At 42.4% G+C, this 17,992-nt stretch overlaps 1 protein-coding gene across 6 annotated transcripts in view; it reads left to right on the top strand.

Annotated features, from left to right (window-relative positions):
* Positions 1-17,992, top strand: part of SH3D19 (SH3 domain containing 19) — a 124,343-nt gene that overhangs the window by 71,565 nt on the left and 34,786 nt on the right. For 5 of the 6 annotated variants that reach the window (XM_053256387.1, XM_053256391.1, XM_053256390.1 and 2 more), the window contains 3 exons: positions 8,782-8,889; positions 10,304-10,416; positions 14,862-14,917. In XM_053256387.1, coding sequence (XP_053112362.1) covers positions 8,782-8,889; positions 10,304-10,416; positions 14,862-14,917 — 277 coding nt within the window. The remainder of the gene's footprint in view (positions 1-8,781; positions 8,890-10,303; positions 10,417-14,861; positions 14,918-17,992) is intronic. The other variant, XM_053256388.1, reaches the window with a different exon arrangement.

The raw sequence follows: 17,992 nt of genomic DNA, 5'->3' as shown, positions 1-17,992 counted from the left end.
CCAAAATAGCAAGACATGAGACTTTTAAAGGTATGGGAATGCATATTGCAAGCAAAACCAACAATAAATACATACCCATCTTTGAAGCTGGTCTGGGACCGTAATAAAGAGCGTATCTATCTACATGCCCATCTCACAGTTTTTTCCTCAAGGAGCGTGTCCCAACTTCAGCCTTTATACCCCCATCCTATGAATTCTGACTGGCAGCAGCTTTTTCAAAGGCCAAAGAACTTGCACAGCCCTGCCACCTGAAGTCCTTTTAAACTTTTAGATGCCAGGTATTGCAAAACCAGCTACTGAGTTATGACTAGATTGTTCCTGATAAATCACTTCAGCCAATACTTGTTGAGTTTGGGGTAGTATCTTATGAATGGGAAATATTTGTAGTTTGTCTTTGTGTATGATGGCAGAGCACAGATCTACCTAAGCAAGCTAGCCAGGATGGGGATTACTACACTTCATAAGTCTGCCTTTAAAGACTGTCCAGAAATTTAGATTGGCACTAGACATGACTGCCAGAGTATTAATGCGTGTGAATTGTCATAACATCCATCTTAATCCAACTGTGCTGGGCATATATAAAGGGTTGGTCTTAATCTTCAAATGATCTGGGACCAGGTTTCCTTATGAACCATCTCCCCTTTTTGAACATGCCTGGATCCTAAGATCAACCTCAGGGGGCCTGCTCTCTGGTCCTTCATTAGCATTTGACATAGAGACAAGGCCTTCTCAGTGGTTGGACCACAATTGTGGAACTCTCTTCACAAAGAAGTTAAGTTGGTTCCTTTTTCTTACCACCTTCAGGTGAATGGTCAAGACCTTGTTGTTTTGGGAGCCTCTATACCTTGCTGGACTCTGATTTTATGCTTTGATCATTTTGCTTGTTGCTGCTGCTTCTGTTTTATTGTGGTGGTTTTTATATCGATATTAGCTGTTTTAATCCCTTGTAAACAACCACTTTGTTATTTAAAATGAAAAAGCAAGATATAAATATATTAAATAACTAAATATACTCTGTGGCTGTACTGCTTGATCCCAAAAAGTGAGGGCAAATGTTCACTACCTAGAAAACCACATTACTAACACACTTTTTAAATGTAGACATTAAAATTAGACAAAACTGTTTAAATATGTAGGTGTGATGTTTGGGGGGCAGAATTAGTAAACATTTCCAGAAGTGTGTTGTGTTTTTGGAAATGACTCAAATAATTATAGCAAGAAATAAATGAAAATATGAGTCCTAAGCAAATAAACACTAAATGTAATCATGAGACTCTGCTGCCTCCTAGGGACAGACCGGCTAACAATAATGCCATTACAAAAATATGTCAGCATTTTGTATGTGTGTGTCCGTAGCATCCAAATTAAGACATCTACTGGATACTACTGCTAGCAGAATGGCCTGGAAGGATGAATTTCACCAATTCCTCCTTCTTGCTGCAGCCCCCTGTGTGTCCCCAGCCTCAAAAAGTTGCTCTTGATTGACCTCTTGACTAAGAACACATTTTTGGGAGACAGTAGGCTGAAGAAGGAGCGGGGATAAGTGAAAATCACTCCTGCCCCATGTGCAAGTAGAAATGTAACATTAGGGGAACTCTTAGTCTGGATACTACCATGGTGTTTGTGTGTCTGTGCGGCACACACAAGCATGTCACCTGGCAGGCTTGAGGGCAGATTTAAAGTGAAGTAATTGAGGAGAATAAATAGTGGAGTAATTCAATAGAGGTTCTATTGAGTTTAATGAAACAACTGGGGGGTGAATTTCTGCTCATAGCTATGTGTAGTTTTCTCTAGAATGTTGTTCTGTCTTGAACATATGAAGCTTTCTTGTACTGTCAAACCATTGGGGCACTTAGTCCAGTATTGTCTGTGTTGATGACTGACCACAGATCTACCTAAGCAAGTTAGCTAGGATGGGAATTACTATACTATACGACTCTGCCTTTAAAGACTGTTCAGAAATTTAGACTGGCCTATGTAACCCTGTGAGTGCAGCTCCCGGGTGGAATGCAAGGAGGTTTTTTTGTCCTTAGAAGCTGCCTTAGAATTTGTCTGAGGGAAGAGAAGTGAGCAAGAAGAAGACTGAAGTTCTGGAGGGAGAATTGGAGAGAATCAGAGACACAAGGCGAGCAAAAAGGATTTTGTTCAAGAGAAGAGTGGGGAGTTTTGATGGGTCTGTTCTGATGTGTGGCAGTTACTACGCTTCACAGCTATGCTTTGCTGAAAGTGGGGGAAATTAGCTTCAAATTGTTTCAGACCAGCCTACAATTATATTAAAGTAGTTGACATAGTATACCTGGACTTCCAAAAAGCTTTCGACAAAGTTCCTCATCAAGGACTCTTTTGAGAAAACTTTGCAGTCATGAGATAAGGGGAGAGATACATGTGTGGGTTGCTAACTGGTTGAAGGACAGGAAACAGAGGGTAGGGATAAATGGAGAGTTTTCACAATGGAGGTAAGTAATAAGTGGGGTCCCTCAGGGATTTGTACTCGGACCGGTGCTTTTTAATTTATTCATAAATGATATAGAAGTAGGGGTAAGCAGTGAGGTGGCCAAATTTGCAGATGATACCAAACTCTTTTGGGTAATGAAATCCAAAATAGATTGTGAGGAGCTCCAAAAGGATCTCTCCAAACTGAATGAGTGGGTGACAAAATGGCAAATGTGGATCAATATTGGCAAGTGTAAAGTGCTGCACATTGGGACGAAAAACACCAACTTCAAGTATACGTCGATAGGATCTGAGCTGTCGGTGACTGAACAGGAGAGGGATATTGGAGTCGTGGTGGACAGCTCATTGAAAGTGTAGACTCAATGTGCGGCAGCTGTGAAAAAGGCCAATTCCATGCTAGCGATAATTAGGAAGGGAGTTGAAAATAAAACTGCTAATATTATAATGCCTTTATACAAAACTATGGTGCGGCCACACCTGGAGTACTGCGTACAAATCTGGTCACCAGATCTAAAGAAGGACATTGTACAACTGGAAAAGATGCAGAAGAGGGCAACCAAGATGATCAGGGGCCTAGAGCACCTTCCTTATGAGACAAGGCTACAACACCTGGGGCTATTTAGTTTAGAAAAAAGATGACTGTGGGGAGATATGATAGAGGTCTATAAAATCATGCATGGAGTGGAGAAAGTGGATAGAGAGAAATTTTTCTCCCTCTCACATAACACTAGAACCAGGGGTCATCCCTTGAAATTGATTGCCAGGAAATTTAAGACCAACAAATGGAGGTACCTTTTCACACAATGCATAATCCACTTGTGGAATTCTCTGCCACAAGGTGTGGTGACAGCCAACAACCTGGATGGCTTTAAGAAGGGTTTGGATAACTTCATGGAGGAGAGGTCTATCAACGGCTACTAGTCGGAGGGCTATAGGTCACCTCAAGCTTCAGAGGCAGGATGCCTCTGAATACCAGTTGCAGGGGTGTAACAATAGGAGATTGTGCATGCTCTCAACTCCTGCCTGTAGGCTCCCAGTGGCATCTGATGGGCAACTGTGTGAAACAGGATGCTGAACTAGATAGGCCTTGAACCTGATCCGGCAGGGCTGTTCTTATATTCTTAAAGTACATGGGAAAGTTGATTGTGGTGTGGATGTGTTGGAAAGGATAAAAGTACGTAGATGTGTGTTGAAAACAAAGAGTTGCATATTGAGGGCTAAAGGAGTACAGAAAGAGAAAAGAGGATATTTAAGCAAGAAATTAGCACCTAGCGAACTCTCTAATGACAGTCTTCCCATAAGGGGTATGGCAGACTCCTAAAGCACATTTACCATGTCATAGCACTGGGAAATGGAACAGAGGTTTGAGGCTGAAAGAGAGAAAAAGAAAAGAGCAATTTTTCACATCTACCTGTTCTACCTGTGGTCCTTCTTTCTAGCTGACTTAAGCACATGGTGATCTATGGGATCTATGAGAGTAGTGTGCATGAGAGCAAGAGGTTGGTGCAAGAGATCGATGCCACCTTTGAGGAGTGTTTTGTAAGCAAAAATATGTCCTGAAAGCATGAGTTTGATTGGGAGAAGACTGATAATATTTTGAAATCTTAAAGTGTTTTGGAATGCTTGTTCCATATGTGGTATGAATATCAAGTGTCAATTAGATTAGAGGTAAAGTGTGCCATCAAGTCGATTTCAACTCCTGGCACCCACAGAGCCCTGTGGTTTTCTTTGGTGGAATACAGGAGGGGTTTGCCATTGCCGCCTCCTTCACATTGCTGCTGCCTGATATAGTACCAGCAACAGGGGTGGAGCCACCATTAGGCAAATGCGTTCAAAGAACCCGGGCCGCTTCCAATCAGGGGCCACGAGCACGGCCCCAGACACACCCCCCCGCGTCTGACGTCACATGCGGGGGGTGCTGGTTTAGCTCCTGAGTTGGGCCGTGCTTAAAGGCAGGGAAGAGCCGCTCCTGGCTGCACTGCAAACGCAGTGCTGGCCTGGCTCTAACTCACAAACGGAGCTGTGCGGCTCCATCTGGGAGATGGACGGCCAACTCTGCATTCGCAGTGCAGCCATAAGCGGCTCTCCCCTGCCTTTAAGGCAGGGAAGAGCCACTCCTGGCTGTGCTGCGAATGCAGTGCCGGCCTGGCCCTAACTCTTGAACGGAGCTGCGTGGCTCCATTCGGGAGCCAGACCACGCCCCCCGTGTCTGACATCTGAAGCGGGGGCAGGGTGAGCGGGGTTGCTCGGGGACTTGCTCCGCCACTGACCAGCAACTGTTCTCTTTTATAGTACCAGCAACAATTCGAACTGTCAAGCTTTCTCTTGTGTGCTCATTAAACAATAGAATTGCTTCATAGGTGATTTGCTGTTGGTGACATTCTGAATAGAAACGTGAGGGGCACATTGCATTATCTGGCATTACTCACCTAATATTGTTAACAACAGAGAAAGGGGAAGTGAAAGGTCATCTTATCAGTGGAGGCCCATAGTATAGGAAGGAAACTAGCATTCCTTTGCCTTTTGTACCTCTGATTTGGTCTGCCCTTAATCTCTCTGTATATGCTCAGATGCAATTAGAGGGGCATCTCCTTAGTCCTTTACAGCCTTGCAATGACCTGGGGGCACCATGAGGAAATGCCTTTTCAGAATGACCTGTCAATCTTGGGATGCAACAAGCCAAAACTTCCCTTCCAAAACAGGCTAAGGAAAAAAATAGTTATGTTTTTCTTGTTTGAGGGTGTGCTGAAGCACACACAAATGGCATAGTGAGTGTGTCACTATGCCATTACACTATGTGTAACAGGAGAAAGGGAAAGAGCATGTGAAGCAGCAGCATTTTGCCTTTACCAAGCTGAGCCAGAGGTTCACCTTGGACACAAAGGCCCAGTTCAGATTTAATGCCAAACCACAGGAAGGTGTACCTGAGGTTAAGCACTGAAGCTGAGAGTTGTGCTACACACGAACCAGTAATGGAGGTTTCGTTACCTCCGCTCAGGCTCAATCCTAGCATTCGTGGCATTGCCTGCATTGCTAGACTGTGGGCATAGTGTCAGAGCTTTTCTCACCCAGAAACCATTGGCTATGATGTGAGCAGGGGTGTGCACCATTCCTCCCCTGTGCCCTTATGCCCATTTCTACTTCTGTATCTTTAAATGAGGAAAACCTAGGAATGTGATGTGCTTGTCCCAAACAGCGAAAGGAGGGAAGAGATGACAAGTTGCTAGGCAGCAGAAGGCATTGTTCACTCCAAGAAAGAGCCAGTAAGAGACATGGGCTGCTTAGAGCAGATGTGTTTCTGAGCTTCTCTAAGCCTGCTCTCTATGGTTGTGGGAGGAGCTTCAGCATGAACCCCAGATTACAGCAGACACCACATTCAAAAGATATGATGGGGCCAGCAGACGACCTAACCAACTTGAAACCAAGGGTTCAAATTGAAGTTTTGAGGCACTAACAGAACCACGGCTGGGGGAAAATTCAGACTAAAAAATGCAGATGCATTTAGACTGTTAAAAATGCCAACCTTGGGTACTTTTAACCATGTTTTGGCATGATGTCTGAATTTGGCCATGAGATACCAAGGGCAGAAAGGAATAGGTCTGAGAGACCCAACTGAGACCCTGGACACCTCTGCTGTTTGGGTTAGAAATTGATTTTGAAATAATAGACCTGTTTGAGTCATCCCCATTGTTTCTTCCTCCTTCCCCACTCACCTTGTTGAATAAGCCTTAGTTCTGGTTAAATATATTTAATAAATAGCCCACTGCATTTCCCTCCTTTCTATTCACAGAAACAGAGAAGGATGAGACTGTGCTACATGAGTCTGTTGCTTCACCTTCTTTTCTCTTCACCCCTTCCACAGTTAATTAAGCTTGAGCCCTACAGTTGTCTTCACAACCAGGGAGTTGCTCAGTGGGAAGATGAGGGTTACACTTACATAGCTGGTAGTAGTTTTTTCTCAATCTGCTACATTGGCAGATGTGCTAGGGATCAGCTTGCTAGCTTAATGGTGTCTACTTATATCAGAGAGCCAGAATATGTTCTTTCTGCAAATAATTTGAATAATGGTAAGGTGCATGTTATGTGGGATACAGTAATTGTGCCAATATAGAAATAGAGCCTGCTGCAATATGGTACAGGGGTATATCCACCATAGTTCTGTAAGACAAGTTTGCCAAGCACTTTAATAGTGAAATGAAAATATAGCAAAAAAAACTTCCAGGGACAACATCCATCTTAACAAAATACCTTGAGGGAAAATTACATGTTATGTGTTGTGCCTTTTCAGTCTTACGCAGAGGCTTATCTAGGGAAAATAGTGCCTAGGGCAAGCACTGAAATTGCGCCCCCTGTCCAAACATCTGACACCCATCTTTCAGATAACTTTACCATAATATCAGCTGAAAAATACAAATCAAGCTCATTAATCTTTTAATATTTCAAAAACTATTTAGCAGTGGACGTAGCCAAACAAAAAAAAATGCTGGAAAACTACAAATTTCAGTATGCTAGGGCTCATAAAATACCCAAATATTATGTGGAGGTGTACTTGGAAAAACTAAATAGAAGTGCCTGTCTAATTCTCTACTTTGCATTGTAGCATCACTATTACATAAGTTTTAAAAATAAATGGAGAATTTGACTTTTCCCAGATACTCTGAAAATAATTAAACAATATGCAGAGAAAACTGTGTCACTGCTTGGAATATATTCTAGTATTTCAGAAAGACAGTTAAAATGAGAGAAAGAGCAAGAAACTCCCAGTGGGGAGGGTTAGGATTTCACACTGATTCAAAGACAAACTCACCATTAATAGCCATATTATTAAGACATCACATTTAACTCACTTATCACAAGAAGCAAAGTAAGAGCAAATGAATACAACCTAGCTCATAAACTTCAGCTCAGTATTCACAAGCCTGATTCTCTGTACATAGTGCCAGTCTGAATATGTGTATAGTGACTTCTATTATATTTAAAAAACAATTTTTAAAAAAATTATCTGTAGCCCCTTCAGGGGACTTCCTAAAGGCCATGGGGGAGGGTCTGCAAAGGTTCCCCCCTCCCTTTGCTGGCCTCTAGGGCCTCGCAGGGACCATTTGAGCATGTGCAGTGGTCATTTTTTTAAAAATAATATTTTTTTTTAAAATGGCCACTGAAAACAGAATGGCCACCACACTTGCTCAAATGGCCTCTGCGAGGCCTGGCATGGCCTAGGGCCTCACAGAGGCCATTTGAGTATGCCCAGTGGCCATTTTGTTTTTGGTGGCCATTTTTTTTTAATTTTTTAATTTTAAGAAATGGCGCCCCCCTTCAAGTGGCGCCCGGGGCACGTGCCCTGCCTGTCCCACCCTAGATACGCCCCTGGTCTTACGCTACAAAAAGCTTTCAAAGCCATCGTGATAATGGCCTTTTGCAAGCAAGAGTAGTAACTGCAGCCTGTGCAAAGTTCAGGCCCCTGTATCAAGTTATTGTTGGACAAAAGTACTGAACTCTTCAAATATTCTTATTCTTCCTTCAGATTAGGTTGCTGGAATTGAGTAGTCTGTAGTAAGTATTAATAGTTTTGCTTTCTCATCTTTATGAATCATGTTCAAATAATGTTGCAAACATTGTTAAACAGCCTTAAACATTCATTGGCTGTTGTACCATTATACAAAGCAGTGTAGTAATTTGCCAGCCAATTTCTGCCACTAATCCAGCTCTGGAGACAGGAATGATACCAACAAGGTTTATACTAATTAGGAAGTAGCAGCTATGTTGGCCACAACATGAAAAGAAAAAGGTTTCCATCTAAGACAGGTAGATCAGTTGAAATGAGAGGATGCTGAGTGACAACAGTCACTGAGGTCTTGTGTTCACAAACAAGGATTGTAATCCTGATAGAATGTTATTGGTGGTGTAAACTTATTAAGAATGTTGCATTTGGTTGTATGTATCCATGTTACCTGCCCTTAATCTGCTGCTCCAAATGAAAGACTGTAATGAATATTAGAGCAGGGCATGCACTGGGGAGTGTACTTGTGGGCTTTTCAGTCATCAGGATGTGTGCTGTCTTCCACAGAAGTATCAGATACAAAAACATGGATTTAGTTTAAAGCAGGATGTTAAGAAGACTTGACGATGGATAGGAGGGCCTCTAGGATAAAGCTTTATGTCACACACGTTTATATAGTCAAAATGGACAGTACAGTAATCAATATATAGTACTGTATTTTTTCACATTTCTGTCATGTAGATTTTGTCCTTCAGCATAAAAGAGGGACGGTTTTCCATAACGAATGACATATCTGCTCCCCTCGAATTGAACTTTTGTATTTCCTTTAGGGCTTGCCAATTTGGCCTCCAGATATGATCCTGGAAAAGAACAAGCAATTCAACCACCTATTTTGAGAAAACCAACTGTGATTCGAATCTCAGCTAAACCAGCAAAAGGTTGGTTCCTAGTGTTTAATATTCTTCTGTTGCATTTTGGAAAACATTGGATTGAGGAATGCATTTTCTCTTGATTACCTTTTGACAGTGAATTGGCTATATTCACTCTAAAGCCAATTACCATTTCCAGTGTTGCTTTGCTATCGGAACTTTAATTTGTTGTTGTTGTTAGAGGCTAAAGCCAAGTCTTGAGAGAAACTACTTAGGATGCTGTTTTTAATTTTTAGGCCATTTAGTTGGGGAGAAAAGTTGTCTTTAATATTGTCTAATGTCTCAGCCTTTCCCCAAATTGAAAATGGCACAAATGCAGCAAAACTGTGTTTGAAACACATTTTAAACAACAGTATTTCTTAAGGGGTCCCAAAGTGAAGATATCACTAGGATGTATTTTTCACCAGGCTCAAGTATGGAATGTGTGAAATAATTGAACATATACGGAGTACACTTCCTTTCATTACCAAGTAACCACAGTCAGTGGTCGCTGGTATCTCCACACAAAATATTGAGGCACCAGACACAAAGTGTTGAGGTACCGAGTGTGTGTGTCTGCTAAATATGTGCATACACACATCCCATATGCCATTCAGTCACTTCTCTCTCAGCCTAACCTACTTCACAGGGTTGTGAGGAGAAATGGTTAAGTATGTAGTACACCGCTCTAGGCTCCTTGGCAGAAGAGTAGGATATAAAATGTAAATAATATTATTATTGCATTGAAAATGCTTTGTACATTAAAATTATTTTTAAATAAGATGAATTTCTAACTGTATTTTTATGTAAGTGCTCAACTGTGACAAAAGTGTTGGCAAGAAAGTATACAATTATATTTGAGTGACTTCACCAAGAGGAATAATCATATTGATCCTCCAATTAATAATATAGATTTATCTAGTTGGATTTCCTTGTGAACAGTCAGACTTGAGACTGAAGTTGAAGAAAGTGGTTCTTAAACACGTAAAATATTACCCCTGGCACATACCTTGACATGCTCTTACATGGAGTCCCATTCTCCATGCGCTTTGCAAAGCTTTAGTCAATGACTGGGTCTTACTATATGTTGTTTGTTAATTTTTTGTCTGAAAATAGAATAGAAATAATCTCCCAAAACAGCTCAGAGCAATCAGTAACTGAATACAGTGCTGGTGGGATACATTGTATATAAATAGGAAGAGACGCAGGCCTTGCCTTAAGGCTTCAGAAATAAACATTTAAAAACCTTGAAAACTATGTACTTGATTTCTTGAGTTTATTTGGTATTCTTCTGCTATTCCCTGAGATAGACAGCATGGCCAAGATGAAGGATGCTTGCTTACAACATTCGATTCCATTTAATCAGTAATGTCCATTGTTGTTTTTATTTTAGTATCTCTGTAATATAATTGTTGACCTTTACAAATTGCTAATACTTTTTCAGCTTCAAATGAAGTTCCTGAAAACCCTCCACCGCTTCCTATAGAGAAGCCAATTGGGAACACATGTGGCATTGCAACTGGAAAACCCAGTAACATCAAAACAACAAAAAAGGTGGTATGTTTTAACCAATTATCCTATGTTTATAATCTTTCTTTTTTTACATGAGATGTACTTTAAAAATAAATTAAACTTCAGCTCTAACCTAGTTGGTTACATTTCCTTGGAAAATCTTGTTATTCTAAACCAGTAATTCCAAAGCTGTGTGCGCCAAAGCACACTACTGTGGTGTGAGGGAATTGCTTGTGTGTGATAAGAAATAATTAAAAGCTTCTGTACGTACCCATGGGGAACAATTGGGTAATTTGAATTCCCCTTTGTTCCCTGTGGGTGAATCACGGTGTGTGTGTGTGAGAATGTTTGATTCGATTTGTCAAACTGACCGGTGATGAATTGATTCAAATTTTTGTGATTCGATTCGAGATCAAATTGCAAAAACGTATTCATGCATACCACTACTGGATACCATATATAGAATTTAAAATTGACTAGGACAGTAGTAGTCTTAAGGCCAAGAAATTGCAAGGATTTTCTACAGCTGTAGAATATTGTACTCTACATTCTCTGGTGGCTTCAAAAAAGATCCTGAGGCCAATTTACCAAGCACTGTTGCTATGCAACTTCCATTCATTTCCTTGCATAAGACCTGTAGAAATGAGTAAAGTCTTTATAGTGGCAACAGTGCTGGGTATATACTGCCCGATATAAGTTTATGAAGTTTAGGAATCGGCATACCTATAATTATGTCACTGGAAAACAATTAGTATCTACCAAGAGCCAGACAATTCTGATGGGATTTCTGAAAACCTGAGTATTCATTTTGAAACCTGAGTATTCATTTGTATTATCGTTATTTTTTACCGAATGTATCAAATGCACTATGGCAGTTTCTATGTTACTTGAAGAATACAATTATAACATACTATATACTATAATATGCTATAGAGTGTGTGTGTGTACGTACTATAATATACTATATATAGTGTGGATGGATAGATAGATAGATAGTTTGTGTGTGGGTGTATGCGCGCGCACACACACACACGTCTATATGTATAGTATAATATACTATACTAGTGTTTTCAGGCCCGTTAAATAACGGGCGCTAGTAAGTGATCCGGGCCCACCCCCACTCCCTCTTGCCCTCCCCCTTCCCTAGAAGTCTTGCGCTCCACCCACCACTCACCCGGCAACTTTAGTCAGTTGGGGCCCAGTCTTCCCCTTGCCACCGCCTCCATGGCCACGCTGCCAGTCCGATCTGGGCCGCCCCCGCCCCCGCCTAACATTCCTGGCCGGTCTCCACGGCCGGGCAAGGGCCCCAAAGTGTCTCCGCCACCGGGCGTTGCCGGCGCTGCCAGGCCTCGGCGGCGGCTTTCCTCGCCACCTCTTGCCCCCGCCCGGCTTCCTCTGGCCCCCCGCCCGGCTTCCTCTGGCCGAGACGGTGGCTCCGCCGCCGTCTCGGCCAGCTTACCCCGCCGCCTCTCTCCTTGCTTCCCAGCTTCTTCGGGCGGCCGCTTCTGGCCGCCCAACATGGCCGCCGGGTGCTGGCGGCCGTGTCTCTCTTGGACTGTTCTGAGCATGCGCTCCGCGCATGCTCAGAACAGTCGAGGCACGAACGCACGCTTGGTGTCCGTCCACGGACGGACACCAAGCGTTTTATTAGAGAGGATAATATAATAACCTCACTATCTCATTATATCTATGCTAAATTCTGCTGTTTGACCATTGATCAGGAAGTTCTTCCTAAGTCTGGGAGATTTCGGTTCGTGTTTCACCTGTGCAGTAGATATCATCCTTTGGTAACTCACTGGGTAGCAAGCATCCAGAGCAGCGCTGGTTCAATAATGCTAGTGCAAGCCATTTCCCACACCCTTGTCTCCTCACTACAGTGATCTAAATCAACCCGCCCGCCCCCCCCCAAACAAAAATTCTGAGGAACCTTCAGCAGCAGCGTGGGTGCCTTAAGGGAGAGGAGGAAATTCTAGACAGCTTCCCCAAGCTCCTCGCTTGGAGGGATGGAGCAAGGAGAAAGGGGTGGGGCAAATGGCTTGCATTAGCACTGCTCTGGATGCTGCCCCTTGTCTCTTCAACTAACTGAACAAATTAGGCACCTTTTTTTAAAGTGGTGATTCTCTTTCTTTAGCAGGGGGAGAGCAACTGCCCTTATCCATCCCCAGCACAGCATCCCTCCAGTGGCTGGTGTCTATCTTGTGTTTCTTTTTTAGAGTGTGAGCTCTTTGGGGACAGGGAGCCATTTTATGTCTGTCTGTCTGTCTCTCTCTCTCTATCTGTGGCACACCTACATAATTGTGGCACCTGGACCTAAAGGCCTTTGGAGCCCTCTCCCCACAAGTTAAGCATCATTCCCCTACAATCTCTCTCTCTCTTTCTCCCCACGCCCACACAATTTTTCACATGTCAGTTCTTAAGGGCACAAACAGCAACTGAACTCACAAGAATGTAAGAATATAAAACAAATATATTTATGCAAATATGCATTCACAGAAACATTTCAACACATAACTGAACATACTCCCATCCCATGTATTTCTTTCCCCATTCCCCCTTCTGGCTCTAAAGAATGTAATATTTAAGCAACTGAATTTGCAAGAATGTAAAGATGTACAAGACTCTCTGTGTAGATATAGATTAGCAGAAACATTCCAGGGGGAGAAAGGCTTCACATCCACTGGGCCACAGATCTAAAAGAGCCCCTGCCTTCTGCCCATTTCTCTCCACAGCATCTCCAACTAGCATGAAGTGCCATGGGGACAAGGAGGCAGCAGCCCCCACATCAGCCTGGCTGTTCTTTATACAAATAATAAGGCAAAACTGGTCACCTCTTAAAATACTCTGGCCACATACAGCTACGGTCATGGTTTCCCCCAGATCACTTTTGAAGTTCCAATTGATTATGACAATACCCTTATTATTATAGCCTACATCTCAACTATGACAGAGGGAGACATGGGAGTGAGGCAACATTTAGAAGTCAGAATAATTAACCCATTTTACAGCATTACTTCTATCTATCTATCTATCTATCCACCCACTCACCCACCCACCCACACACGCATAATGGAGAGAGAGATATAGATGCTCCCTTTGCTTCTGAAAACCCCCAGATACATTTCACTACATTATATTTAGTAAAATTCAATAAAAGATTTTTCAGCAGATTCAGGTAGATATCTGAGCAGTAACTTATTCATTCTTTAAATAAGTGATGCTAAGGATGTGGCAGGGTGGGAAGAGTACAGCAAGACAGGAATTCAGGTTGGTGATGAGAGGCTGTGACTGTAGAAGGTGGGGTAGGAAGAATGGGGGGGAGAGGGGGCAACAAAGAGGGAGGGGGCAACAGAGAAAAAAGAGAACAAAAAGGGGGGAAAGAACAAAGAAAGGGGGCTAGGAGGGAATTAACAGTGGGTATATGAGGGGGGAAGCAGGCCATTCCATTTGTTTAAGAGGGGTGAGCAGCAGTCAGCAAATGGTTGTAGCTGTGTGCTCCCCACTATTTTGAGCTTTGTGTCCTGCTTGCTAAGAAGGGAGGAAAATGAAACTATGTATTGGGAAGGGGAGAGAACTCCATCGATAAGGGGGAAGACGAAGAGTAAAGATTATTTTCTACTTCAGTATCCTGGGACCGGGAGGGAGGATTTAATGATCCCTTCTCCATGCTCTGGCTCTCTTGCCTCCTACTCTGCTGCGAGCAAAGACTGCAAGCCTGCAACTGCTCTTTCATCCCTCTACTCTACTCGAAAATACAGTAAATCCCCCAAGCTGCAGGAAGTGAGACTTGCCCAGTTCCCTTGCTTTAACTCTTTCCCTGCTGTTCCCCAGTAACCTATGGATTCAAATGGGTCTTAGCAAGCCATCAGGGCTAAGATTGAGACTTCTCGAACCTTTTTGATACAAAAGTCTTTGCCTCCATTTCTCCGTATCCTAGTCTAGATGCACCATTGACAAATGTCCTTGGTATCCTGGATTTGCCCAGCAAGTTCCACTTTCTACATCCATGAAGAATGGATGTACTCCACCCAGAGACATAAGTTTGGGTGGGGTATACATTTGATAAATATATAAATAAAATTTAAAAATGAAGGTATCCTTATGGCAGCAATGCTCTGCTAGTAGCCCCCGGTTTGCACACACAAACACATGCACCAACAACGGAAGTGCAAACTTTGCAAGGAGGCTCTGCTACCCAGAGAGATACTTTCCCTCTTGTCATTCACGGGGTCATACTGGGGATCAGGACTGTTGGGGAGAAGCCAGCATGCAGCATGGAAGAGGAAACCACTTTGGGAACTTTTGTTGAAAAGCAGCATATAAATATTCATCATATTCGTATTCAACGTTCTATATGAATCTATTCACTGATGAGCGGGAAAACCCTCTAACTACTCTGAAGGGAGAGAAGTGAAGAGAAATAATCATAATAATGCTTAATATTTTAAACATATTGTGTTGAAATAGTAATGCAGATTTTTATGTCCTTGTAGGAATCTGAGAATTCTGATTTGACACAATCATTCAAGAATGAACCTTCTCCCCCAAGGTGAGTAAAGTGTTGATCTGTATGCATATATATTTTTTTGGTCAGCAATTGTTATTCCATGGTAAATTTAATTGAACGAATGTACTATTTGCACTACCACCCCAATGGAGTGCAAACTACTGATGTTACTTTATGATTTGCTCCCAGGTTGAGAAGAAAAGTAGCTGATATTCCATATCTGGATATCCCAAATTCTCTGATATGTGTAAGGAGTGTGGACAATATTGCTTTAGAAAAAAGCACTGCCTGCTTTGCTCAGGGGAACAGGAATAGTTATAATTTGTGTCTAAACCATTTGCACTATCCCTTTCAAGGGGAGGAGAGCTGGTCTTGTTGTAGTAAACATGAATTATCCTCTTTGCTAAGCAAGATCTGGCCTGGCTTACATTTGAATGAGCAAGAAGGTTCCAAGTTCCCTCCCTGGCATCTCCTAGATAGGGCTGAGGGAGACTCCTGGCTGCAACCTTGGAGAAGCCACTGCCAGTCATCAATACTGAGCTAGATGGACCAATGGTCTGACTCAGTATAAGGCAGCTTCCTATGGTTCAACAGCACTCTAAGATTATTTAATGCCAGACTGCCACTTATAAGTTGGTAATAAGTTGTTAATCAGGTGTAAATCAGAGTAGTAGGAATATATCCGTCACTAAACCAGTGGTACTTGCCAGTATGAATGCTACCGCAATCTCCAAATCATAATAAATAACCTTCTGATACATACTAATGGTTAATGACATGGCACAATGTCATTAACACATTAACAATCAGTTAATGACCTAGTAGATTCTTGAAATCAGAACTTTATGGGCACAGTTGCACATGGGAAGCTGTTTGCCTGAAGCTGCTCCCTGTAGGACACTGATTGTGGCTGAAGCCAGTCTAGGATAAGAACCTTTTTAAAGATTGTTGTGCTGAAATGGTGGACCTGCTTCACACAAGGGTAAACTGTATCCATAGGATTTCATTTTCAAGTAGCTGTTATAGCAGTAGTGTAACACATGAACTGGGCTTTGGGAGAACCTTTTAAAAGTTCTGCCTGTGGAATAGAGATTGTTCTGCCAGCCATTCTAAGCCAAGCATAAAGCAAACTGCAAATTTTGCTGCTAAAGTATATTGCTTCCCTTCTGACCACACTATTCTGTGTTAGTGTAGCATAGCAAGAAGACAAAGGCCTCTTTCAGTTCTGAAGGCTTATGATACGAGAGTGATTATAATCAGAGTAATCTCTAGAGCATTGTTTGAGCAACATTCAGCTCATCTCAAAGGAGATTATACATTCTTGCTGTTTATATGATGATCGCTTCTTTTTTTCCTTTTTTGCTTACTTCATGGAGTACATGTTTAACCTGTAGCTTTTCTGTTTAAGAGTTTAGTAAATATAAATTATCATCTTTTTCCTCCTTATAAACATTATTTGTACATCATTCATTCATGTAGTGAGAGTGTTAGGGATGTCAGGACCCAAGTAATCTAAGAGCATTGAAAGCAGGAGCAGAATTTCAAAATTTGGTATATTATAAGCTGCTTGAATATACATGCATTTATGGCTATGTAATCTACGTAATCAGAACTGACCCAAGACATTTGGTCCCTGAAGCAGAAAATTCAAATAGTATCCCCATGGTGGCTATAAAAACACAAAAACCTGACTTAATTTACAATGCAATGCCTTCTAATTATGATCCAAAAATATTTTTCTCTACCATTTTGGTCACCCCCCCACCCCCCAGTTTACTGGCCTACATCCAAGAGTGAATGCTTATATGCGGGGGCAGTTTCTGGTGATCTTTCCCTCCCTATGCAGCCACCTGTGCCTCTCAGAAATAGATTTCAGGAAATGGGAGATTGCCGAAAATTGGCCTTCTGCTTCATGAACAACCAGAAGCATTCTTAATATTCAATTCTTTATTTGTATGTAGGCCACTAAACTGGAAAAATTTTGTTTTGTAAAATATTAAAATGCTCAGGTTGCATTTTAACTTATTATGTTCACAGAATGGCCAAAGATGGATCTGAGAGAGCCACTGGCTATTTATAAATATTCTTCTTGACTTGAACACTATACAAAGCCATACCAGTAAGCCATTATGCTGTGCCTTGCTGCTTTTTTATGCTTTCCCACTAAGTTGTCAAATGAAATTTTTTGTATTGTTTCAGAAAGGGGAAAACACCTATTCTTATGGTACCTCATAATGCTGTAGATGGGAATTATTGTGCATGAATATCATATCCAGTGGGCTATGTAAGCCTTCACTCAAGATAGCTCAGCCCTGGTTGTCAATGCCCTTTGCAATTTAGACAAAAAGTCTTAACTCTCCTTTGGATTTGGGGGTATATTTCTACCTCTGACTGCATAAATGTGCTTAAACAAGCAAAGTACTACATTCCCAGCGATGCCCTTATTATCATAACCTTGCCTGCATTTTAGTACACAATGAGGGCATTCTCACTACATGAGCTGCCCGGGTTATCTCACTACATGAGCTGCCTGGGTTATCCCAGGCAGCTCGTGTCGTCAGCAGCACTGGGAGCCCTCCACTCCCGGCTTCTCCAATTGCGGGTAGCCCGCCTTTTCTACCTGGCATTTTACCAAGGTAGAATGAACTGTAGTTTTGTTCTACCTCAGCAGGCGATCATCGGTGCGATCACCACCAGGTAGCTGGGCTTCCCCCTGGTCCACTGCCATTTTAGGTTGTGTGCTGGGGGAAGGAGTGGTCACACCAAGCAGAGTGGCTGGTCTACTGAGGGCAGCTGCTCCACTGCTCTTGTAAGCACACTGGGATTTTGGAGGACTTCTGATCCCAGCTTGAGACTCTGCCACAGTGCTGCTCGTGTGGGCATGCAGCGCGGCAGAGTCCGAGATGGCCGCTGCTCATTCAGGAGGAAGGCTGGAGTTTTCTTGCCTTTCTCTCAACCCCCCCACCCCCCCGCCCAGCTTCCAAGGTTGTGTGAATGACTTTAATATATCCACAAATATGGCCCCTCACTAGTTATGATATTTATGTTATTGATACAAATATGACACAAGATAGAAAACTACCCCCAAATTCCCATTATGGGGTGGTTTCTATCTCA

Source organism: Hemicordylus capensis, chromosome 5, assembly GCF_027244095.1.
Source record: "Hemicordylus capensis ecotype Gifberg chromosome 5, rHemCap1.1.pri, whole genome shotgun sequence".
In the NCBI taxonomy this organism is placed as follows: Eukaryota; Metazoa; Chordata; class Lepidosauria; order Squamata; family Cordylidae; genus Hemicordylus; species Hemicordylus capensis.
This window is presented reverse-complemented; position numbering and strand designations above follow the sequence as displayed.